Raw genomic sequence first — 27,505 nt, 5'->3', positions numbered from 1 at the left:
GGTCGAGCCTTCTCATTTATGGCTCCTAAACTCTGGAATAGTCTTCCTGATAATGTCAGAGAACTTCAACTGTGTAAACTAAACTCTACTAGAGCTTCTATGTTCTGTGAAGACAAGGAAAAGGTACTAATAGTGTAATGTTTATCAGCACTTATGAACAGATAAGTAGCGTGCTAGTTTGAATCAGTATTACTTCACAACACTGCATTATAGTGTCTACTAACTGTTCAGAAACGTACTGGTGCAGTCTAGAGGTTATCAACCACTTGAACACGTAAAGATTTAATCCACTACTAGTTGTTTCTAACATTTCGGCTGCATGAACCGGACTATTTGTTGTTTCTAGAGTTTCTGAACAGCAAGTAAAAGATCCTCCCTCTTTTGGAATGCAGCAACACATTTGCATTTAAAAAGACACATAAAACAATTTCAGCATAAATGTTGATGTTTTGTTTAAGCTCAAATGTTGATGTTCTGTTTCAATTCAAATGTTGTTGTTGTTGTTGTTGTTTGTTTTTGTTTTTTTGTCTTTGGGGTATTTTTGAGCTTCACACACACATTCAGTGGACATTGGAAATTAATATTACATCTAATGAGAAGGGGCATAATATGTCTCCTCAAAAGAAATCTGACTCTGAAATAACTCCTGATTTTGCTAAAAATAAACATGTACTCACATTGTTATTCATGTTTACATACTGCCTACAAAACTGTCAACTCTCATAAAACAAATCTAATTAAAAGTTCTCTTTTTTGTATCTGTTGCAAACATTTTGAGAGGTATTTTGACAATTTCGAGCAATTGTTACTTTCTCTTTTTAAGAATTCTGTGAGCCAAAAATTCTCTCAAAAGACAATGAAAATATTTTTATATTAATGTGCCTTTCAAAAAAAAAAGTTTAACCTGTTCTTTGCCAGAATAAAAGATATTTGGTTAATGTTTGTCACATAATAATAATAACAATAATAATAATAATAATAATAATAATAATAATAGTAGTAGTAGTATTAATAATAAAAATAACAATATTTATAATAACAACAACAGCTACAATAAATAGTCATAAACAACACAATAATAATAATAATAAAAATAATAATAATAATAATAATAATAATAATAATAGTAGTAGTATTAATAATAAAAATAACAATATTTATAATAACAACAACAGCTACAATAAATAGTCATAAACAACAATAATAATAATAATAATAATAATAATAATAATAATAATAATAATAAAACACTGTAAATCAACAACACCAGTACTACTACTACAACTACTACTACCATCACCCCGGCCATTACTACTACTGCTAGTACAACTATTAATAATAATAATAATAATAATAATAAAAATAATATAATGTCCCACTTTATATTTAGTGGGCTTAACTAATAGATAATTTCACTGAAACTAAAAATTAATTCATTGTTCTTATTATGAAAGCAATTGATTTGACATAGGACTTATGCTTGATTAAATGCATTTATAATTACACTGTTGACCATCCCTTACACCTTAACCCAGCTTTTATCCTATGCATACTACCAAATATTTTCTTACCCCTACCCTTATTCTACCTCAAGAACACCAAAAGTGCTCTTCAATACAATATTGTACTTCTATTTTGATGCAAATGCATAGCAATTAAGGTCGCTTGATATAAAGTTGGACCCAATATTAATATAAATTCCTTTTAGATGTGCTATCCCAATTTGTTGAGCCTGTTTAGATGAAATAATAGTGACAGTACTGTGACGAAACATTAGTTTTAGCCTGTGGCAGTCATTTTTGTATAACAAAGCCATTCACTTTAATCCAGCCCTGTCTTGTTTGTGTTCTTTGTGTCTTTTGAGCGTCAATAAGAGAGTCACACTGGACACCTTTAGATGGCACTGTTCATCCAGTCTCTTCAGAATTTTCTGAGGCTCTTCCTCAGAGACTCAACACAAAAGGGCTGCGTCTCCACCCAAAAGAGAATGTTAATCAGACGTCGCTCTGTCAAGTTGTTTTGTATTTCAATACAGTGCATATACCAAACTTTAATTAATTCCCCCACTAACTGACGTTTATTCATGAATTTTTAATTGCACTTCTACACTGTTCGTTGTGAAGTATTCAGAATTCTGTCCAACTTTGAATTATTGCATTTTTCAAAAGAAATATAAAAGTATTTTGAAGTTGTACAGAACATTCATAAGGATGGGAACTGTGTGAACAGAGCAATAGCACATTTAATAGACATTTGAAAGCAACATTAGCTGTATTGTTTTTGTTTTCATCAAAGTAAATTGGTTGTTTTTGTTAGTATTATTAGGTTTTGCTATCTTTTTTTTTTGCTTGATTTATTTATGTCTTTTGTTTATTTTTACATTTTTATTTTATTTTATTTTTTTCTTATGTATATATGTTTATGTATCTGTTTGCTTGTTTGTTTGTTTGTTTGTTCATTTGCTTTACTTCAAGCTAAACTAAATCAAAGCTATATGCAATTTTACTTCAAATGTATTTTGTTTCGTATTGTTTGTCAAGTAACACATTTTTTTGTTGTAGATTTAGGCACTCACTTCCTGCTTTGCTACTGTTCGGACGTCTTTGCCCACTGCTCCGCTCTTCGCACTCTTGCTTTTATATCTTATACCCTAATTTTAACTTGAGCCTATCAGCACAGTGCTCAAACAACACGGCTTGAAGATCAGCATCGATTCTACAAACTTTCTGGAATACAGCTATACTAACAAGAGGGAAATTACCGTCTAAACAATCCTCCTGCTACCAGCTACCAGCTGCTTACATTCCGGAGATAAGAAAACACGGCTGTAAAAATGCCTCTGGATTGGATTAATTCAGATTCTCACTGCTGTACAAACTGCCACAAACTTCTACAAAAGATTGCAGTTCTTGAAACGAAGTTGCTTGCAATCCGACCAGAACTTCAGCTTCATTGTGGATTCTCTCAGCACACAGCCGGTGAGTCCCATAAATCTGTTCCTGCTACTGTTTTGAGCACAGAAAAACAGAATAAAACTGTTGAAAATGAGCATTGGCATAAACAAGGTGCGAGACCAAAGGGTACTCGTGGGGTCAGATCATACTCTGCCGCATTAGCATCTTCTACCCCAAATACAGCTCGGACTCAAATACAGCTTCAGAACAGATATGAAGTTTTGAGTAATATGGGTAAAGAATCCCCAAATGCAGTCAGACAGAGATTGCATGATTCAGCAACTAATTCTGCATGGAACAGAGGCTCAACGCCGACTAAACAGCGGCATTCTGCTCCGATCACACCTGAGATAAGAACACTAGTCGTAGGAGATTCAATAATCAAGAATTTCAGGAGCAAATCTACTATGACATACTGCTTTCCTCATGCAACAGTTTCTGATGTAAACAAAGAACTTGAGGAAATTCTGAAAAAGCACAATACTGCAAAACGGATTATCATCCATGTGGGGAAGAATGATATTCGGAAGGAACAGTCAGAACTGCTCAAGAGAGATTTCTGTGAGCTCTTGGAAACAGTTGAAAGATTGAAGGTTCAGCCATTCATAAGTAGACCACTCCCTGCAAGAGGGACAAATATGTTTTCACGGCTTCTTGGTCTAAATGTATGGCTACAGAAAACATGTAACAAGAAAGGACTGAATTTCATCGACAACTTCAATCTCTTCTGGAACCAAAGACAGCTGTTTACATCAGATGGCCTTCATCCAAACAAACTTGGTGCAAAGGTGCTAAAGGACAATATTTTTTTCTCCCTCAATCATCCATCAGCTGTGTATGCCACTGAACTGAATTGCATACACACACCTAGTAAATGTCCAGATGACCACAGGACCTTAAATCAGTTCCTGAGTGGACTTGTGGCTGACGAATCACCCAAGGACAGTGATAATGCCACACAGCCAAAACACCCAATGTTGATAGAGACACTATCACTTGCCCTCTGCTCAACACAGGCAGAAAAAACTAAATTGTACCATTGCAGTTTGTACATTTAAGGACATGATTTTTACCATGGCAAACCAAAATGTACCATTGTTTTTTAAAACCTGCAGATACAATATTGTACCTTCATTAAAGGAACAAATCTGATCTATGAAGGTACCACTACAGTGACAAGACATTTTGTACCTTAACAGTGTCAAATGTGTTCCTTCAAGAACTATTTAAAGGGCATTGTGCTTTATTCAAAATGTGTTGATTTATTTTCAGTAAATATAAAATATCAAATACATTTTAAACAATGTTTTTTAAAAAGTTTTGTGTGTGTGTGTGTGTGTGTGTTTGTGTGTGTGTGTGTGTGTGTGTGTGTGTGTGTGTGTGTGTGTGTGTGTGTGTGTGTGTGTGTGTGTGTGTGTGTGTGTGTGTGTGTGTGTGTGTGTGTGTGTGTGTGTGTTTGTGTAAATGCACCTTTTCCATTTACAATAAAGAATAAAAAATATCAATCTAAAATCAAACATCAATCAAAAGATCTATTTTTTGCTAAACATTTCACAACACTTCACAAAAATGTTACAGAAACACATTCTCCCATGCATCTAAAACATTTTCTCCAATGTTTACTCAATACCTTTGTAGAGATATCCAGAATGTTTGATAAGTTTACAATAATAAAATGTCTGCATGAACACTGTGAATATGCAGGTCTTTTGCCAGCTCATATGCGTAGTATGTATTTCAAATGTATTTATCAGAAAAGGCTCACCAAATGTTTATTAAAAATGCCTTAAATGTTTAACTTACAATACTTATAGTTTTGTTTTACTGCAGTTGTTTTGTGTTATAGAACGTAAAGATTAATGTTTATGAGTTTTGTTAAACATATGCTTTTAAATGATGATTCATGTTTTAATATGGAAATTATTCATGAAATCAATTTGCCTTTCCAGTAATACTTATTTTTTATAGGAATTGTAATAAAGAAGCAGTTGTCCAACACTTTTGTACCTTTTTAATGACAACAATTGTGTGCCTTTATTTAAATTGAACATAAAAGGTACAGAACAGTATCATAGGAGGTCTTTTCTGTACCATATAAGGCACAGCTTTTACAAAGATATAAAATTGTTCCTTAAGGAACATTTTGGTACCACCGTGTACCTTTTTTCTGAGAGTGTACGGATTTAGTAAGTGTGTGATCAGTGTTCTTGGTTAATGTTTATTCAGATGGCAAAGTTAGTTAGTATTGTCAGCAGTACTCTTTCAGTTTTTAAAGACATACCTTAGTCAAAATTTAAGGCCCTTGAAATGATAGAAATGCTCATTTAATATCTTGAGTGTTTTGATTTTATGATTTGAAAGTTTAACAGTTTGAATTTGTTTGCTTTTTATTTTACTTTAAGTAAATACATAATATAAATAGGCAATTTAGCCTTTCCAATTCACCTATAGCGCATGTCTTTGGACTGTGGCAGAAACTGGAGCACCCGGAGGGAACCCACGTCTTTAAGGAAAGAACATGCAAACTCCACACAGAAATGGCAACTGACCCAGCTAAGGCTCAAACCAGCGACCTTCTTACTGTAAGGCAACAGTGCTAACTAATCAGCCACTGTGCCACCCTATATGGTAAATACATGAACATGTGAAATATTAATATATACTGTATGTAATACTACTGTATGTGCAAAATGACATTCCGTGCACACCTTTACAATAATCCTTTATGTTGAAAACCAAAATCCACCTTACAATCCCGTTGTTAATACAGAAACAATTATCCTCTGAACCCATTACTCGAGTGGATCCCCTTTATGCTGAAAACAGCACTGAGAGCAAATGTTGAAGCTCAGCGTTTCAGTGAAGCAGCAGCTCATCAAAGACAGATGAACAGAGAGCAGAGTCTGTTATTGAGGACAGGGAGAAGAAGGCCATTGTCATTGACCCTCCTCTGTGCCCCACGGTGAGGATCCCACATATCCATTTCCAGACTGTTTTTTTGGGTCACCAGATATGGCACACCCGTTTTGCAATGTAAGGACTATGACACTTTGTCCTGCACAGCCTTAGCTTTGGGAAATAAAAAAGGTGAAAAATAGAAGACTGCATGAAGGGGACTTTTTTTTCACTGTGCCATTCATCCTCTACTGGTTTTGAATTCTAAAATCATGAATATCAATCATGGAATATAAAAGGGGTCCAAAATTTATGCTGTAAATGAAATGTACAAGTAAGTGTGAAATATAACTGCAAAGAATTCTCTGAAAAATGTGTGATTCATAAGAGATTTGCATTGAATCTAAACCATGAATGTTTATAAACAGTCTATAGTCTCGATTTAAAAATTTACATAATTCGTATCTGCTTTTACTATCTATCCATACACCCACCCAACCGGCCGCTCGCTCATCATCCATCCATCCATCCATCCATCCATCCATCCATCCATCCATCCATCCATCCATCCATCCTTTATCTATCTATCTATCTATCTATCTATCTATCTATCTATCTATCTATCTATCTATCTATCTATCTATCTATCTATCTATCTATCTATCTATCTATCTATCTATCTATCTATCTATCTATCTATCTATCTATCCATCCTTCCACCCACCCACTATAAACGATTTTATATTATTTCTAAATATTGAATTAAAGTGTTGTATTTACTACAACTACTATAGTAACAATAAAACATAAATTAAATAATAATATTATTAATAGAAGTAATAATAATAATAATAATAATAATAATAACACTTATTAAAATAAACAATTATAATAGCACAAACAAACAATAAATAAATAAATAAATAAATAAATAAATAAATAAATAAATACCAACAACATTAATTAATACTAACTAAAATAAAACAAATAAACCTATTTTAATACTTTTAGTTTAATATTTTAGTCACTTTTATAATAGTTTATCTACATAAATACTATTTTAAATGACAACATAAACATAGCATATTCAGTGTACCATATTTGTAAAATATGCCATGAAGCAATCCATAGCCCCCTAAGATGCTTTCATCTTGTTGATGCGAATCTCTCCATCTGCTGCAGTGAGAGATGAACAGCAGCAGTGGCCTGTCATCATGTGTCCGCACACTACACTAGCTTTGAGTAATGAAAGAGTAACCTCTCTACTCCCCGGAGGATGAGAGCTCTCCAGCCTCTTTCACACGACTCGGCCGAAGCATTTGTTTCAGATAAGCACTTCTAGCTCAGTCTGTGATTGGCCATGTAACAGGGGGTCTGAGGGGATTTTGACTTGTCACATCTCATGGAGAGGTAGATGCTCTGAAGGCCACAGGCGCATTCGTTTATTCATGTCCACTAAATGTAATAATGTTGGGCTCTTTCTTGGAGGAAACTAAAACAGTGTGTTTTCAAATCTCCTGAGAGGTCAGAACAGAACAAGATCGTTCTTTCTTTGTTGGCAAAACAGGAACTGGACAAATGGGAAAAAAAACATAGCAAATAACGAATAATGTTCTATAGTATGCAGCTTACTACAGATTGTTGAGCCAGTCATTCAGTCTATTTTACAATTTAAATGTGTGCAATATTTAGCTTTTCAGGTGTTTTTATATTTAATTTACATTTATTTATTACAATTATTCACAATTATTAAATAATGTGCAAATGTTATATGTTAGAATGATCTCTGTACCATTTAATTTGTATGGTATTTTTATGCATATTTGTAAAGTAACATTTCAATAGTATACAGTGTCTGTTTGTCGATGCATTATATGATTAAATTGTCTACTAATCAAGCGGTTCTAATTGTAAGATAAATGAAGAAAAATATTTGTAGGTATATTGGCAGCACGGTGGCGCAGTGGGAAGCACAATTGCCTCGCAGCAAGAAGGTCGCTGATTCGAGCCCCAGCTGGGTCAGTTGCCATTTCTGTGTGGAGTTTGTATGTTCTCTCCATCTTCATGTTGGTTTCCTCTGGGTGCTCCGGTTTCCCCCACAGTCCAAAGACCTGCGGTCCAGGTGAATTAAATAAGCTAAATTGGTGTGTAGTGTGTGTAGTGTGTGTGTGTGTGTGTGTGTGTGTGTGTGTGTGTGTGTGTGTATGGATGCTTCCCAGTGATGGGTTGCAGCTGGAAGGGCATACACTGCATAAAACGTATGCTGGATAAGTTGGCGATTCATTTCGCTGTGGCGACCCCAGATTAATAAAGGGACCAAGCTGAAAAGAAAATTAATTAATGAAGGCCTCAGACAGAGTGTCTTAGTGCCCCCCCAGTGCTGATACACAGCCATATAGCACTGCTACTCGTATGACATTGAGTTTAAACAACAGTTTGTGTGTATGAAAAAGAAAATCAAACACGCAGAATCTCAAAAACCCTTTTGTATGAGGGACTACTTTCTTCCGTCACACATTCACATTTGCAGCTGACGTCAGAGCAGTAGAAACCATTGCTACTTCACCAATGTCACTTTAGAGTTAGTGTTTGAATGATTCTTTAGCGTAATATCTAAAGTGACAACTAAACAGGATTTTTGCATTAATTTTTGCCTACATTTTAAGATTATAAGGCGGAACGACATAAAATGCCATTACAAAGATTACCAAGTATTGCTCTGGTGCAATAAGAATTTCACAATAATTAAACCCAGAAAAAGCCAGAGCAAAGCAAGCACTACCAGTTTATGTGGTATAAATACAGCACTACAAAATACAAAAGACCCAGAATGTCACTTAACTGATTTATAATGATTTATAATGAGCTGTAGTTTGAAATTTATGCTTAAAATGCGTTTTTTTCTACCCTAAGAACTTATTATGCGGTCTCTGACCCTGTCGCCATCTTGTGGCAGAACGTCAACCATCACTTTTAATATAATTTTTTCTTTCATTTATTTTATTTTATTTATTTATTTATTTTTTTATTTTATTAGTATTTAAAAATGCCTTATTACCTTTATACATACAATGTTTTTTTGTTTTTTTTTTCAAATCTCCTGGGGGTCAGAACCATCCAGTATTTCTTTCTTTGTTGGCAAAAACAGGAATGTGAAAATGGACAACCACAAAGCATATAATGAATTGATAAGTCCAAGAGCCGGCGTTGTGTAGTGCGGGTTAAGCGTTTGTGCTTTTATGGGTTTATGCATTATTCATTCAGGATGCTATGGATGGCCATCCAGTAATAAGATATGACTCACCTCGGGGTAAACACACACACTCAAGCCCCCGAATGAAGGAGCGCTATATGGGGTTATTGCTATCATCCTTGAATTCACATGTGTGTTAAAAGGGGATGCAAATGGCATTGTGATTTGCATCTGATGTCACCTAGTCCTAGCTAGCAGATACATATTGGCTAAATAAACATACAAATACTTTCCAAGAATTCACTTAGTGTGTGGGAAAAAAATCTCCAGCTTTGAATGCATACAGTATTTTGGATACTGTATCCAGCTGTGTTTTATTTGTCTAGTGTATCATAAGAAATGTAAAAAAACATTTGTGTAATTTTTTTGTGTAAAAAATATATATGATGGTAAAATGATGATAAAATGGTCATGACAAGTGATTAATTGTGATTTATTGCATTCAAAATTAAAGTTTGGATTAATATATGAATAAAATTGCCTGGTAAATATAGTTCCAAAAGAGCTGTTGATGTGAAACTGCCCCAGATTATTTTTTAAAACCCTAAACAATCAAAACATACAAATAATCCTAAACTAAAAAAAAAAAAAAAATCTGACCATTTTTTTATTTGTAATAAAAATGAAACAACAGGGATACAAATACTGAAATGCATTGTAATTGGTATAAAATGCTTTATTTGACAGCTTCAAGACACCTCTTTTGTGGAGAATTGAGTCTCCATTGCATTGTTCAGGTGTGATTTTCCCCACACTTCAATAGAGTCTAAAAATCTTGATGGTTCTGTGGGTCTTGTCTGTGAACTCTGATTTTGTATTTGATTGAAGTCAGCTGATTGTCTGGGCCATTCTTATTATTTTCTTCTCTAAAAACCAAACGAGAGATTTTTTTGGCTGTGTTTATGATCATTGTGTTGTGGTTTTGGGACTGCAGCAGCTAGAATAATATTTATTTACATTGATTAGCTACATTTCAGCTGCTGTCTGAGCTTTCCATGCCTTTTTACATCTTTCTTTCTTTATGAGTTCAATATATTTTTTTTTGTCTTGTGTCAATTTAATTACACATAATAATAGTTTTTTGTATTTATGGATTACTTTCATTCTTACCAACATCTGATAAAAATTTCAAGTCAACAGCACCAAATTGTGATGTGACTTATTTCATTTGCTGTATGAATAAAGACAGATACGTTCATATAAAATAAAATAAATATGCTTAAAAAAACAAAAAGATATATATACATATACAGGGCGCAGCATATATGAGTACATCCCTCACAAATCTATCTTTAAAATTCATATTTTTAATAGGAAGCTGTAAAATATTATATTTGTGCGTAAACATTTAATTAGTCAGGACTGATGCAAAATCTGGAGCTTATCTAACAAAAAAAAAAAAAACATGATAACTAGTACATCCAAATTTATACGTTTAGAAAAATATTAAATACAAATTTTAAGAAAGGAGAAATTTTAAGAAAGCAAAAACATAGAAAAATTTGGTTGAAATTTTGTAGGTTGTAATTTTTAAAAAATATTTTACTTGAATTTTATTGTACTATCTTTCAATTTTTTTTATATGTTTGGTGACCAAAACATTTTTTTTTAAATAAATATATCTATTTAATTAATCGGTAACACTTTACAATAAGGTTGATTAGTTAATGCATTTACTAACATGAACTAATCATGAACAACAGTTGTACAGCATTTATTAATTATAATTAAACATTTACTATTGCATTATTAACATCCAAACTCATGCTTGTTAACATTAGGTAATGCACCGTGAGTTAACATGAACTCACAATGAACTACTGTATTTTCATTAACTAACGTTAACTAACATGAACAAACACTGTAGTAAATGTATTGTTCATTGTTTGTTCTTGTTAGTAAATGCATTAAGTAACATTAACTAATGAACCTTATTGTAAAGTGTGACCTGTTTTGTTTAAATGCACCAAAATACATTGCCTATATTTACAGAGAAATGGATAAAAAAATATTCATTTTCAAAACGTGGTGTACTCAATTACAGTTTAAAAGCACTGTATTTATAATTTGACTTATATACCTGTAAACATTTTAAATGGTAAAATTATGGTAAAATAAATATTTCTCAAGAACATTTTAAATTCATACTAACTACAAACCTAAATATTACTACTGTAATTATGCAAACATAACATCACAAGTCCAATCATGTTCCCCTTACCTTTTTCAGTATGACAGTTCCCTCTTGAGTGTCCTTATTGCTGTAAATATCAAACATGGATCCTCCGTCACCAGGCAGAATGCTATATTCCACTTCAGCATTTTTGCCAGTGTCCAGATCATGAGCTTTGACCCTTCCAACCGACGAGCCCACTGGTGATGATTCAGGAACACGCAGGTGAAAAATACCTGCCGATATTCACAAGCACTTTTATCAGTGATCATACTCTCCCCTCAGGAACAGACATTCACAAAGCCCCCTGAGAGCTAGTTTACAATAATCATCCGCTAATCACTGCAAGAGAAAAGTGCTGGAATGCTAATCACATCTGCTAATTCAGCTCTCTTTGCTTGTTTGTGTTTGTTAAAATCCCCTGAGGTCTCAATCATGGCCAATTGTAAATACGTGGTTCTTCTTGGATCATACACTACCTTTTCGTCTGTGTTTTAAAGAAAGCCCTTGTTTTCTATCAGCGCTCGCCATTAACAGAATTAAACAATTCAAATAATGGAGTCATGTTTAAAATTTCTACAGAGCAAAGCAAATATGAAACCAGATTAAATTCACATTAAGATAAACCCCAGGGACGGACCGCTGCTGATACAAAAATGCTGACTGTATGCTGTAAGCCTCAGCGCTCTCTATAATTATTTCTGCTCATATAGAAACATCTACGTTTAAACATACTTTTAGAAAAGCGTGGCGGGTTGTCATTGACGTCTCGGAGAGTGATATTGATGGTGGTGGTTCCTGCTAAACCCCCAAGTTGACCGCCCATGTCTTTGGCCTGGATGACCACCTGGTAGGTTTCTTTAACTTCCCTGTCCATGTTGGGTAAGGCAACTCTTATGACCCCTGATGCAGAGACACAGAGAAAAACAAAGACAGCATGCGAAAATTTACTATATGCATTTTACCATAAATCAACAATTTATTGAACAGATATTAAGTCTGTGTAAAATCTAAATTTTAAATGTTTATTTTGATAGCACAACTTCATCAAATTTATCCACTGAACAAAAATGTGTTTGTTTTGATCAAAGTCTGACCATTTGCTTTCGTATTTGGAGTCTGTTGATGTCAGTTTGACAGCTTCAGCCACAATATTCTTCACCATGCCCCACTTATTGGGGTTGGTGGGGGTATAGGTGATATTAGGGGGCGTTGGATGGCAGAGGCGACAAATTGGGGGACGAAGGACGAAAGTGAAGAATGGGGGGCTGTCGCGGACGAAAGTGAAGAGGGTTGGGGAGTCGCGGAAGAAAGTGAAATTGAACAGCGGACATGAGAGGAGAGCGGTTAGAGATTGGTAAAATGAGGTGCCGGATCAGATTTCAGAAGTGCCAGATCTGGATCCGCTGTGTTCCGGTACAAATTAAGTCCTACAAACTCTGGCATGTGCTGCAGTGTATGCGGAGGTATGAACTCCAGGCAGTTGGTGCTTTGAGCACACCTCAACTCTTATATTTATAATTATATTATTTTATGTAATCATATACTGATCTGCACATTGACTGATTGCTGGCCTTTATTTACTATATTGTATAAACTTATTATTTGTTATACTTTTAATATGGCCATAATTAATTATTAAAACATATTCAGCAAAAGAGAAGGTTTCGTATTTCAATGAAAATGGAGGAAGGCAGTTATGTTATAGGCTCCGTTTTGTGGTAAATATGCATTCAGTGAAGATAATAGTCATATAAGCTAAATATGTAGCTACACGACGCCTCAAGATTTTTGGTGTCAATATCATAATGATATCAATATCATAATAATATCATAATTGATTTTTCAATATCATAATGAAAAAAGACAGTTCCTCATATCAGGTTTTCATTTAAGGTCTAGCCAGTGTGATGCAAATGACGTTATAAAGTAGCTTACACTGTTCTCTTTAAAGATTTATCCGAAGTGTCTTTGGGGGTTTGTTTTCCATATCAAACTTGAAAGGAAAGGATGCAAGACTGAACTTTGTGTACTTCAAATTGAAAAAAATCCCAATCAGATAGGTGAATGTCTTCAGCCATGCCTCCGTTATCAGATGTCTTTGTTTTCCCCCCATCCACACTGACACAGAGCAGCAGCGTTTTAAAACCAAAACAGCCTCTTCAGCGTTTTCAAAACGTTATGTATTTTGGGTTTGAAAACTCTAGTGTGGATGGAAGGCGTAACCGTAGCTAAAGTTATGCATTTTAAAACTAAAATGTATTAGTGTCCATGCGGCCTTAGTTTGCTATGAGAGAAGGATGAACAAAATGAAATCCCCGACCCCCACTCAATTTTCATTTTCAGATGGAAGTACATTAACATCCTGAAATAAAAGTCTCAAGAACTTCCAGATTCATGCACTTTACATTTTCAAAAAACACTAGAACAGGCTTATATATTTTGTTGACGTATGTACTTACATTATCCCAAATGTTCAGAAGAAATTTTAAATCCAGAGAAATAAATAATGAAATAGTAAAATGCTAATTATATCATACAACCTTTATTTCCTGTTTTGTTTTATAGAACAAAAGGAAGGAAACTCCAAAGACACTTTAATATCTTGTGCATTTTGTTGGACTGTGCACAGCAGAATTAGAACAGAACCCTAAAATGTATTCAGTGATAAAACAGAGCTGCTTCATCAGCATGTGATCATGACTGGAGGAAGCAGAAGTAGTGGACTGTGGTATAATAAAAGCTCTGCTGTTTTCGTGCGATGTTGTGCTTAATAGCTTAGCAATAGCTTCAGTGGTCGCATGTCGTTTATTGATGGATTTCAGCTTTACTCTGCTTCATGCTATATAATGAAAATACATTTTGAATACATTAGCTCATCTATGAACATGATTTGCAGGTGTTTCATAGTACATAATGCACTCACATGTTTCTACATTCACAGTGTCATCAAAATGTGCTTCATTTGCTGTGAATATGCACCCATTTGCCAACATTACATACTATTCCTTTAAAGTGCCATTGTTTTGCCTTTTTTTTAACATTACCTTTCATGTGGATAATGTCACTGTTTGTAAATGCAACATGTTTTTAAGATCAAAGTTCTAGATAAATAAATTATTGTCTTTTTAAAAAAGTAAGCACCTCTGATCTATTAAAATGCTATTAGCAATTGCATGTTATTTCTATAACATGTGATGTCAGCCTTTTTCTTTTTCTATTTTTGACCCTCTCACAAAAAAACTGTAGCAGATTTGTGCTGTCAACATTATGTCCAGAAGAAGCATTTACTGCTAAGATAAAACTTTTATTCTAGTACGACTTATGCTCCTTCACATGAAAAAAAATCCCAATCACATAAGCTGCAAAGTAAATCCCCTACTTGCTTTATGTTTGCACTTTGATGTTTATGTTAGAGAATTTTTGAGTATGAGGTCCTATGTACAGTACATAGGGCTTAACTGAAACATACTCCTAAATACACACATATACAGTACAGTATGTGTGTATAGCTGTACAGCTACCTGTATGCAAAGCAGAAACAACAATGTGAAATGTGGATTGCGAATTCAAAGAAATACTTGCACATTCATATAAACTGTTCCTTCCTCATATAAAGTGATTGGGCACAAATGCAAACTGTTATATGTATCATACAAACAAACATACCAAAACAAGCCAACAACAACAACAACAAAAAGAATACCCAGAACGAAGTAGTAAAATGTACTATTGGACATGTCATGCTCATGTCTTGCCTTCGACAAATGTTTTGGGTAGATCTACAGGCTCATAGCCAGAGGGGGTTTGGGTGGTTTAAAACACCAACCCCGCACTGACAAAGGTCCAGAATCTGTCCTATACATGAGGTCATTTGTTCTAGTTTGATTGCCATGCTAGAATAAATTGTGAAAATAACCCATCAAAAAAGACTTTAAGACCAAGTGGAATCCTCTGTCAGCTCTCAGTACAGAATTTGGGACATCAAATTTAGCACGCCGACCCGTGACTTTCCGTTCTGAAGTCATGCCGTGCCATATTTGGCATCACAAATTCTGAGGAAAGTTGAATGTGCTGGCCAGTTTGTAATTTACCTAATAAATGACAATAGTCTACAGTTTTTTTTTTATATTATTATTTAAAACGTAAACAGATTGCTATTTATTCTAATGATATGGTGTAAAAATTATATTTAAAATAAATATTATATTCATATTTCTTTATTCTAAATATTTAGGAAATGTTTTATTCTTCCACGGCTTCAGTGGACACAGGCTTAAACTGATATTGTAAAATAAGCATAACAATACAGTCCAATGTTTACAACCACTAAGGGAGGAAAGCCTCCTGATTTTTTTCCACAAGTTAGCTTTGAAGCAGCATGGTGGGTCAGTGGTCAGCACTGTCGCCTCAAAATAAGAAGATTGCTGGTTCGAAACCCAGCTAGTTGGCATGTCTGAGTGGAGCTTGCATGGTCTCCCTTTGTTCCTGTGGGTTACCTCAGGTTTTCCCCACAGTTTAAAGATATGTGCTATAGCCTATGGGTGAATTGGATTAGCTAAATTGGCCATAGTGTGTGTGTTTGTTTGCTAGAGTTATAGGGTGTTTCCCAGTACTGGTCTGCTGCTTTGAGGGCATCCGTTGCATAAAATGTATGGCAGAATTTTTGGCGGTTAATTACGCTGTGGCAAGCCCTGATTAAAAAATGGGACTAAGCTGAAGGAAAATGAATAAATGAAGTCTACTTTGCTCTGAATTGTCTCCAAAGACAGACTCCCATTACATTATAAATTTCAGCTCCGGAGACTTTCTCAGTCATGAAGAACTAGACACATTTAAGAGCAATGGCATTGATTTTACCACATCAGTTTAAGCAAATGTCCAGTGATGAAACATGGAAGAAGGATGTAAGGATGGCTTACAATAACATGTCTAAAATTTATATGTAAACTTACCAATAAAACATGTTATTGCGGTTGGATCATAAGAAAAGGCGGCAAAATACATGTTACAATTATAGTGAAAGATGAAAACTGAATGAAAAGAATAAATCTGCTTCCATTTTTTATATTTATTTCTTGCTTACTTATTAAAGCACTAAAAAGAGTATTCAGTCACATACATTGAGTTTATGAACTCAATGGCCACCTAGATCCATTGACATTCATAAACGTTTTGATCAGTTATAGAAGTGCAACAGAAACGGCTGAAATCTCATTTCGGCAGCTCAGAATCGATTATTTCATTTATGAGAAAATAACTTTAAGCATGCACTTTGATCCTGATAATGTTGCAGACCTTTTACATTCACAAACAGCTACAGTATATGCTGTTGAAAGGTATTATTGGGAAAAAAGCATAATTGGAGCACTTTAAGCAAACTGAACTCATTGAAAGTCATGCAAACGGTTGCCTTCGGTTCTCTGAACAGTTCGGTTGTTATAGTAAAGCGACAGATTGCAAGATGATTCTTAGAATTTGAGGCTCTTCTGATGGACGTAAAAGGCCTGGAGCGATTTGAAGAATTGAACAGGCCTTCATTAATCTGTGCTGCAATGTGCAATGCTTTTGTGAGCTCTATGATGAAAAGGCGAACCTTTGACATTCTTCTAAAGACTAATCAATCCTAATAGTTCCCCTCTCAGAGGAGCTACTTTTTAATCAGATGATGACGCATGAAACGAGGTGAACGAAATGCCAAAAGCAAAGCATTAGAAAGAGGTGCTGTAGAATACAAAAGATCAGGTGCAGATGTAATAATCCCCCCCCCCAAAAAAAAATCCACTATTGTTCACCTGTCTTGGGGTCAACAGAGAAGTAGGGCTGCCCATGAAGGATGCTGTACACAATCCGTGCACTGTTTCCATAAGTAGGGTCATCAGCGTCAGTGGCGGTTATTTGTGTCACATATGTGCCTGATCACAAACATGAAAAACAAACACACCATAATAAGCAATCAAAGGACAGTAGAACTGACATTCATGCAAATAAAGATAATGAATACCGAACTTATTTATGATCCTGAGGCCCTTCTCATAACAAAACATTGTACACACAATTGTACTTAGGAAATTACCGCAAATGTAAATAGGCATTCATTGTCAAACAGATTCATGGTTTATGCTGGGCTCAATTTGATTAATCATGTATCAGCCGGAGGAGAAAGGCCCACTTGCTGAGTCTTGGTTCCTCCAAGGGTTTCTTCCTCATCCGCTTTAAAATCTCAGAAAATTTTCTTTGACGTGTCGCCTGTGGCTTTCTCAGTGAACAATAAACATTATTCTTTGTAAAGCTGCTTCAGAAGAGTGTGTATTAAAAGCAGTATACAAAGAACGCTACATAAAGGTAGATTTTGACCAGTACTTCACTACATTATGTACAGTTATATTATTTAGAATAAATCTCTAAATCTGTGTCTAAGTCTGTGTGTCCTGTGCCATGAATATGCAGTCCATAAAAATGCAATGCACTGTTTGTTTATTTATTTATTTATTTATTTATTTATTTATTTATTTATTTATTTATTTATTTATTTATTTATTTATTTATTTATATTTTTTATTTGTTTATAGATAGATTTATTTATATATATTTATTTATTATTTCTTTATAAATTTTTATTATTGGTTTGTTTTTATATGTTTTATTATTATTTATTTGTTTTAATTTAATTTTATTATTTCTTTCTTATTTCTTTCTTTCTTTCTTTTTTTCTTTCTTTCTTTCTTTATTATTTATTTTATTATTTGTTTATTTATACATTTATTTACATGTTTCTTTATTTTAATTATTTCTTTATTTATTTTATTATTTGTTTGTTTTTTATTATTATTTATTTATTTTTATTATTATTTTTATTTATTTATTTATTTATTTAAATGTATTTTATCTTTATCTTATATTTTCCTTTTATTTTATTTTAATTTTTTTTTCCTGTTATTGCAATTTGTTGTAGGTCTAATGGAACTGTGTAATGTAAATTGAACGGCAAATGTACTGGCAATTTTCAGTCAGCCTAATACTATACATCACATTTAGGGAAGAAAAGATCAGTTGCTACGGTACATCGATCCCACTGCAATTTAAAAGCAGTTGCTTGGATCTCCTATTCTCAAACAGGGAGGACAAGATTTATAGCTGCTTCAGTTTCTTTGCAATTTTAAGTAATACAGATTGCTTAATTTTAATTTTAGTCTATCACACTAGTGTGCTAATCTAAAATTGTTCCCAACAAGTAATCAATTCAAAATGCTGTTTATGTAATCTTCAGAAGAACTGTTTCCCCAAGGTAAAATGCAGTGTTCAGCAACATTTGCTGTATGATTATGCATTTAGGATTAATTATTACACCGTTTATTTTGTTGTCTGGCCAGCTGGCCTCCAATCCTTACAAGCTGAATCGTGCCCTCTAAAACCATCAAAGCACACCAGCTTAACCAGCTTGACCAGGCCAGGAGACCAACTAACCACCTTTAAGCAGGGATAAATCAGTGCAATTAATTATAGGATCAACAGACTAATGTCTAATGTCCTTCACCAACCTTGATCATGTACACTACCAGTCACGACTCAAGTTTGGCACAAGTAAGACTTTTTGATGTTTCAAAAGAAGCCTATTTTGCTTACCAAGGCCACATTTATTTGATTGAATTTATAAAGCTTTTTTCTTTGTATGAGGCACCTTTAAATCAACATTTAATCCACATCTGTTAAGCAGCATATTTACAGAATTAGCACTCTGCTAATAAACAATAATAATAAAAATAAACAATATTCAAGGTGAGGCAGTGGCGCAGTGGGTAGTGCTGTCGCCTCACAGCAAGAAGGTCGCTGGGTTGCTGGTTCGAACCTCGGCTCAGTTGATGTTTCTGTGTGGAGTTTGCATGTTCTCCCTGCCTTCGCGTGGTTTCCTCTGGGTGCTCCGGTTTTCCCCACAGTCCAAAGACAGGTGAATTGGGTAAGCTAAATTGTCTGTTGTGTATGAGTGTGTGGTTGTTTCCCAGAGATGGGTTGCGGCTGGAAGGGCATCTGCTGTGTAAAAACTTGCTGGATAAGTTGGTGGTTCATTCTGCTGTGGCGACCCTGGATTAATAAAGAGACTAAACCTACAAGAGAATGAATGAATGAATGAATAACATTCATATATGCACACACCCTAAATCGATAAATTTAAAAGATTATATTATTAGATTAGAATATCAAACACACTATTAAAAGATAAAGATAATAAATGCATTTTTGACATCCTCTGAAATGACTCTAGGGGAGATTTTTTTTATTTTATTTTTTTTATTTTATTTATTTATTTATTTTTTGCTGCAGGATATAAGCAAAGGTATATTCCAAAGTCTAAGAGCTGTCTTAGAAAAAGCTCTAACTCCTCTACTTTCAAACATGATCGAAGACCCATAAGACATAGTTTATTCTTGAACCGAAGAGATCTCAAAGGTTGATGTAGACTAATTGAGTCAGAAACATACTTCAGTGTCAAATAATGGTGAGATTTGAAAACATATAACATCACTTTAAACTGGATTCTGTACTGAATCGGTAATCAATGATGAAATCAATAATAAGAGTAATATGGTCTCTTTTTTTTTTTGCACCAGTTAAAAGCCTAGCAGTTGAGTTCAGATTCAGCTGCAGGCAAAAGAGGAACATCTGGCTCACACCCAGATAAAAAGCATTGCAATAATCCAAAGAGAAAACGCAAAGGCATAAACAACCTTTTTCAAATCACTGAAAGGAGAGAATAGGCTTCAATTTGGCTACAGATCTAAACATTTTTTTTTACATAAGAAGCAATCATACTGCATTGTCGTCAGAATCCATACAGCATCAAAGATAAATTTGTCCTCATTTGATTGGAGAAAGTTGTTTGCCAACCAACACTATCACAACAGATATACAAAGACTCAAGAGATGATTACTCACTAAAGATTTTATAGAGAAATGAAATTGAGAGTCATCAATATACAGACACAAATGTATGTAATTCTTATAAAAAAAAATGTCCAAATGGAATCAAAGAATGGGGATACAAGGCAGATCCTAAAATCGAGCCCTGAGGAACCCCACACTTTAATGGTGCAACAGAAAAAAAAAAGAAAAAAAGAAAAAAAAACAGCAAACACATGTAAATACGTGCACAGAAATGCATACACAACATTTTTTGCATTAAAAGAAAAATTTCTAAAACACAAATCTAGCATATCCAGTGAGACTATAAAAATAATTTTTAATCCATTTATTTACATAAAAATTTTTTGGACAAAACCAACATTTTGGCCATTTTCGAGAAAAAAAAAATTGTGCAGATTTATTTATTTATTTTTTTATTTATTTGCTTGTTTGTTTGTTTGTTTATTTGTTTGTTTCTATTTTTTTCTATCTATCTATCTATAAACAATATATAGTGTCTATTTAAATATTTACATAATTCATATCTGCTTTTAACATCCATCCATCCATCCATCCATCTATCTATCCTGTTAGAGGCTCAACAACATTGATATAATTACAGTAGGCAGATTTTTTTCCCCCTCCACATCCTATCTAATGACAGAAAACAGAAAAAAGACATTCCCAAACTGAATGAAATGGTTCTTATACCTTTAAGATATGGCAAAAACCAATCACAGACAAAACTCTAGGAAAAATGAATGAATGAATGAATGAATGAATGAATGAATGAATGGAATGCTCTATATAAATAATGACCTAAAGCGTCATTCAACTTCATTGTCGTGTGATCCTTCAGAAATCAGTATAATTGGCTGATTTGCTTTTCTATAACAATCAAATTATTATTGTAGTCAATCATATATAATGGTTCGAGCCTGGGCTGGGTCAATTGGCGTTTTTGTGTGGAGTTAGCAAGTTCTCCCTGTGTTTGTGTGGGTTTCCTCCGGGTGCTCCGGTTTCTCCCACAAGTCCAAAAACATGTGGTACAGGTGAATTGGGTAAGATAAATTGTCTGTAGTGTATGTGTGTAAATGAGTATGGATGTTTCCCAGTGATGGGTGGCAGCTGGAAGGGCATCTACTGCATAAAACATATAATGGATAAGTTAGTGGTTCATTCCCCTGTTGCGACCCCGGATTAATAAAGGGACTAAGCCGAAAAAGAAAATGAATGAATGAATGTTGAATATTAGAATGAAATAATGAACAAAAGGTAATGTATTTTTAATGATAATAAAATAATAATAATAAATAAATAAAAAAATATAAAGTATTTCAACAGTACTTAACAGCAACAATGAAATTGAAGGTTTGTTAAAAGTGAGTTAGTAAGTGTTTATATATATATATATATATATATATATATATATATATATATATATATATATATATATATATATATATATATATATATATATATATACTGTATATATATACTGTATATATATACTGTATATATGATATAGTATTTAACGTTGTTACTGTTTTTATTTTATTTAAATCAAATAAATGCTGCCTTGGTGAGCAGAATAGGCTTCTTAAAAAAATAAATATATAAAACTTGAAAAAAAAAATTCTGATCCCATCGCAAACTTTGGCCCAGTTGTGTACACAATAAAGGAGAACATTTCAGATGATCACATCAAGATGGCTCTGATCTTACTTTAAAGCAACATGCTTTGAGGCCAGGATTTTTCCTTAGTATCAAACGGCCAACCATCTGGGACATAATGAGAAGTGAACTCACCAACGGGTGACATCTCTGGGACGCTGGCCGAATATGGGCCCTCCAGAAATCTTGGCTCATTGTCATTGATGTCCTGGACTTTGATAATAAACTCCGACTCGGGCTCTAAGGGTCTGCCCGTCAGCATGTCCACGGCCTGCGCTTTCAGTGTGTAATAAGGCTTCTCTTCTCGGTCCAGGCTCCTTAAGGCATGGATGTCTCCGGTACTTGGCTCGATGGTGAAAATAGAGCCAACTCCTTCACCTGAGAGTGTGTATTTCACCATACTATCTCCTTTATCCATGTCAGAGTGGAGCTGAAATATGGAAAAAATTGACAATGAGAAATCTCATTGGGGTTGGTGAGTAAATAATTACTCGTTACTGTAATTTATCTGCAAACATACCCAAATGCATGCTCAAGTATATTACACATTATATGCGGAAATGTCAAAAACAAAAAATAATGCCTTTTAAAGAAGATAATTTCACAGAACTTTGACTCTCTCATTACAATAATCACCACAAATACTGCTCTCCTAAAAACACACTTGTAAGTTTAAAAATTCTACTTTTGTTCTGTCCTAACCAATCCTGTTTCATCTTCTGATCACATGATTACAAAGGATTGGGTGGCATATAGTTTGAGGATGTCCAAAGAGGATTGATGTGGATAACCCTTAGTAATTTGTTCTCTGGTAGCGGCTCAGCAACATTGATTTATTTACTGCAGCAGCTAAAAATACACAATGGATTGTGGAATTCCCTTTTTCAGTACAGATAAAAAAAAATCTAATAAATAAATGATTACACAACATGAGAACTCATAGAGTGTTGCAGAAAATGGTTATCTTTTCAACTCAGATGAGGAAGCGTAGGGAAACACCAACTTTTTCAGCAATGGTGACTTTGATCCTCCGTCTGGAAAAGGAGGATTAAGTTTGAAGTTCTGGAATTAATTCTCCGAAAGGAAAATAAATAAATAAATAAACTAAATCACTGATGTAATGTGCAAGGGAGTATGATGATCAAAACGGAGGAAAAACTCTGCAGTGCTAAATCCTGAAATCTTGCCAAATTCTTGTACAAAAATAGACCATTAAACATAGGATGCAAGAGGCCATCAAAAGACTCACTTAAGCATATAGCAGATAATATATGAGCTTCAATGTAGAATTGAAAGAGCTCATTTGTGCAGTTAAGCTTATTTAAATCACTAATATTTATTTATTTGAATGCCATAAAAAAATACAGTATGCTAAATTGATAAGTGCCAAGGGTGTTTATTAGTTTTCAGTTTTCACCCCTTTTACAACATACTAGTTTTTAAAGTATATATATATATATATATATATATATATATATATATATATATATATATATATATATATATATATATATATATATATATATATATATATATGAATTACTTTTTTTTTTCTATTGGGATTTTAACTCAACAACAACAACAATAAAGTGTTAAACGGGTGGTCCACTAGTTTTAAACTGTTGATGTTTAATGTAGCTATGTGAACATAAGCAACATCTCTGATTGTAAGCATTCAAAGTTTGTTGCAAAGGGTGAAACTGGCTTTTACAGAGTTAGTTTAGCAAAGCCTACAGTGAACAAACTTTGGGGACTACAAAAAAAAATAAATCCGGGCTAGTGAGATCACAAGGGTTTCCGGCCACATGCATACCAAGTCCACACACCCAGCGTAGTGAAGGGATGTGACCAGAGGCTCTGTAATGTTACAGCAGAGAAAGCTAAAATGCCATCCAAATGCTGCTATTTCCACAGAGCTTCTTCTGTTTCTGTATTTGGGCTTCCAAAGGACATGACATAAAGAGAGAAGTGTGGATTGTGAGCCACAAACTGTAAATATTTTTAATTTGTTAAAATTGATCTATTTATGAGGGGTGTTATGGTGGCGCAATGGTCGCTGCTTTGAGCCTCGGCTGGGTCAGTTGGCATTTCTGTGTGGAATTTGCATTCTCTCCCCGTGTTCGCATGGGTTTCCTATAGGTGCTCCGGTTTCCTCCACAAGGCCAAAGACATGTGGTGTAGTTGAATTGGGTAAGCTAAAAGGTCTGTAGTGTGTGTGTGTGAATGGGGGTGTATTGGATGTTTCACAGTGCTGGGTTGCAGCTGGAAAGGGATCCGCTGCATAAAACATTCATACATGCGTGTCTAGCGTTAACGTTATGTTGTAGCAAAAATATAAACAACGGGAAATGCTGTTTGGCACTGCTAACAATTTTAAGTACAAATTATTTATCTATCTATTTTAACTGCTGTAAATGGCCACAATCTTCAGCAGCGCATGCAGTGTCCCTGCGTTCTACCAGATAATGAACTCACAAGAAATATGTGAATGTTTTATATTACTTACACATGCTTATTCTGGATATATGTGAAAGACATGTAACATGTTGAGTTAAGTAAAAAAAAAAAAAAAAAACATAGGGTAGCTTTCCTAACTCGTGCAGCAGAAAAAACTATCAAAGCTTCCACGGGTCACATTGCACATCTTGTTCTTTATTCTTCTTTCAACAGTGTCACTGTATATTACAGAAAAATAACTTAAATCGAGCTTCAGAGAAAAATAAAAATAACCGCATTTTAACCGCAGATATTCGGCTCTACTGACACACACACACACATACGATACATAAAATAACAATTTTCTTAAAGGAGCCACACCCTATTTTTGATTCGTAACAGACACTTGTCAGATTTTATTTTAGAGAGCAGGCGTGAGATTTGTCCTTTTCGTTTTCTGTCTAATTAAGGCTCCAACTGATACTGCCAATAGCTACTCTATTTTGACACTATGTATACAGCAGAATCAAAGTGTGTGCTTTTGGGAGAGAGGTTTGGATGCAGACCTGGGCCAGTGCAATCTGAGCAGCATCCAATGCATTTAAATGCGTTCACCTAACAACACCCCTAATGCCAAGTTCGGGCTGCATGATTGTAGCCCTGATTTTGTCGCTGACAGGTTTTGAGAAATTGACGACAAATCGGTGCTCATTCACGTGAGTGACAATCACACAGTGTGAACTACCAAGGACACAATATGAGAGAATCGCCAATGAGGACACCCGTGAGATATTTGCCTCGCTAAATATCTGGAGCTGTGAAATGTGTTCTGATAACATAACATTCGTAATCACATACAGCCATGAGAGAGCAGCATTTACTAGTACGGGTACATGCAGGCCAGCGGGAGGCTGAGGGAGAAGTTAAAAGTGCTCATTTTCAGTTTATTTGGACCCAAGAAATGAAGGAAAAACTAGTGTAAATTTGGCAGGAGCACAGTGTCTGTTTGATGTGTCATCTGATCAAGTTCACAATCAGGTCGAAAAGTAAAAAAAAAAAAAGTTGAGGAGGCATTGTAAATTCTCCTTAAAAGCCAGGTGAGCAACAAAAGTTCATTCTGCTGTGGCGCCCCCAGATTAATAAAAGGACTTGGCCAAAAGTGCTGGAGAAGCCCTTTAGCAGCATCTAGACCAGCAGCCTGTAAGTACATTTAAGATTTGTTTCAGTTGTTGTGTATGGTTTGAGGACTTGTTTCCAGCTGTTTGTGTAAAGTTGTAGGACATTTTAACTTGCTTTCAGTTGTGTATAATACTAGAAGTTGTTTAGCCACTGTTTCCTTGGTTACTATAAGAGCTTGTGTAGCGAACGCAGACGCGGTTTCGCGTCGTCCGCCTCAGTTTCGGCCCTTGTTTTGACTCTCGAGGCGTGTCCAGCTGAATTCAATCAGCTAGTGCTTTGGGGTTATATAAACAACTAGTTCACCGCGGCAGCGGTCGCGGCAGCCTCGTGTGAAGACCGCCTCGTGTGAAGACCGAAGAGGGTAAAGACCATCGACTCTACCTGCGCGACTCCACCGAGCAAAGACACCGACAAAGCACTTGAGTACTTTACTGTATTGTTTTACTTTAGACTTATTTTTTGTTGTCAGTGCACTTTTATTATGTGTTTTCTAATTCCTGTTGTTACTAACACTCGCAAAACACGGGAGGTACGCTGCAGGCGTAATCCTCACAACCTTTGTTCAATACATGTATCTACTATTTCACAACTCTCTCTCTCCGTGGGCCTCTGGAACTGTCAATCAGCTGTTAACAAGGCTGATTTTATTACCTCCATAGCTACATATTCTGACTATAATCTCATGGCTCTAACTGAGACCTGGTTGAGGCCGGAGGACACTGCTACACATGCTACTCTTTCTGCTAATTTCTCTTTTTCCCACACTCCTCGTCAGACAGGGAGAGGGGGTGGGACTGGATTACTAATTTCCAAAGAATGGAAATTTACTCTGATACCGTCCCTGCCAACAATCAGCTCCTTTGAATTCCATGCAGTCACCATTATCCACCCCTTCTACATAAATGTGGTTGTCATCTACCGCCCACCAGGTAAATTAGGTCACTTCCTAGATGAACTGGATGTTCTTCTCTCATCTTTTTCTAATTTAGCCACTCCCTTATTGGTGCTAGGTGACTTCAACGTTTACGTTGACAAACCGCAAGCTGCAGACTTTCAGACTTTGCTTGCCTCTTTTGACCTAAAAAGAGCACCTACTTCTGCTACCCACAAATCAGGTAATCAGCTAGACCTTATTTACACACGACACTGCTTCACTGATCAAACAATAGTAACTCCACTACAAATATCTGATCATTTCCTTCTGTCTCTCAACATCCACATTACTCCTGAGCCGCCACACACTCCAACACTGGTTACCTTTCGCAGAAACCTACGATCTCTCTCACCCAATAGACTATCCACCATTGTTTCAGACTCTCTTCCTCCATCTCGCAAACTCACTGCACTTGATTCGAACAGTGCCACTAATACACTCTGCTCAACACTAGCATCATGTCTGAACCGATTATGTCCTCTTGCATCCAGGCCAGCCCGTGCCAGTCCTCCTGCACCCTGGCTCTCGGATGCTCTCCGTGAGCATCGCTCAAAACTTCGGGCTGCGGAGAGAATTTGGCGGAAAACTAAAAATCCTGCACATCTCTTAACATACCAAACTCTTCTGTCCTCTTTCTCAGCTGAGGTTACTTCTGCAAAGCAGACGTATTACCGTCTGAAAATCAACAATGCCACTAATCCTCGCCTACTTTTTAAAACATTTTCCTCCCTCCTCTATCCTCCTCCTCCACCCGCATCCTCCACACTTACTACTGATGACTTTGCTACATTCTTCTGCACCAAAACTGCAAAAATCAGTGCTCAATTTGCTGCACCTACAACAAACACGCAAGATACAACACCAACACCACACACACTCACCTCTTTTTCTCAGCTCTCTGAGTCTGAGGTGTCCAAACTTGTGCTATCTAGCCATGCAACCACCTGTCCACTCGATCCCATTCCCTCTCATCTCTTGCAAGCCATCTCTCCTGCAGTCATACCAACACTGACTCACATAATTAACACATCTCTTGACTCTGGTTTATTCCCCACTACATTTAAGCAGGCTAGGGTAACCCCACTGCTAAAGAAACCCAACCTGGA

General features: G+C 35.2%; 1 protein-coding gene across 1 annotated transcript in view; it reads right to left on the bottom strand.

Moving 5' to 3' along the window:
- The window catches only part of cdh12a (cadherin 12a), a 92,618-nt gene that overhangs the window by 31,486 nt on the left and 33,627 nt on the right, over positions 1-27,505 (bottom strand). Inside the window, 4 exon segments of the mRNA NM_001159830.1 lie at positions 11,324-11,511; positions 12,011-12,178; positions 17,071-17,190; positions 21,986-22,280. Coding sequence (NP_001153302.1) covers positions 11,324-11,511; positions 12,011-12,178; positions 17,071-17,190; positions 21,986-22,280 — 771 coding nt within the window.

The sequence above is a fragment of the Danio rerio genome, chromosome 2 (genome assembly GCF_052040795.2).
Source record: "Danio rerio strain M-AB ecotype USA chromosome 2, GRCz13ab, whole genome shotgun sequence".
NCBI classification, from domain to species: domain Eukaryota; kingdom Metazoa; phylum Chordata; class Actinopteri; order Cypriniformes; family Danionidae; genus Danio; species Danio rerio.
The sequence above is the reverse complement of the archived record's forward strand: the minus strand, read 5'-3'. Positions and strand labels throughout refer to the sequence as shown.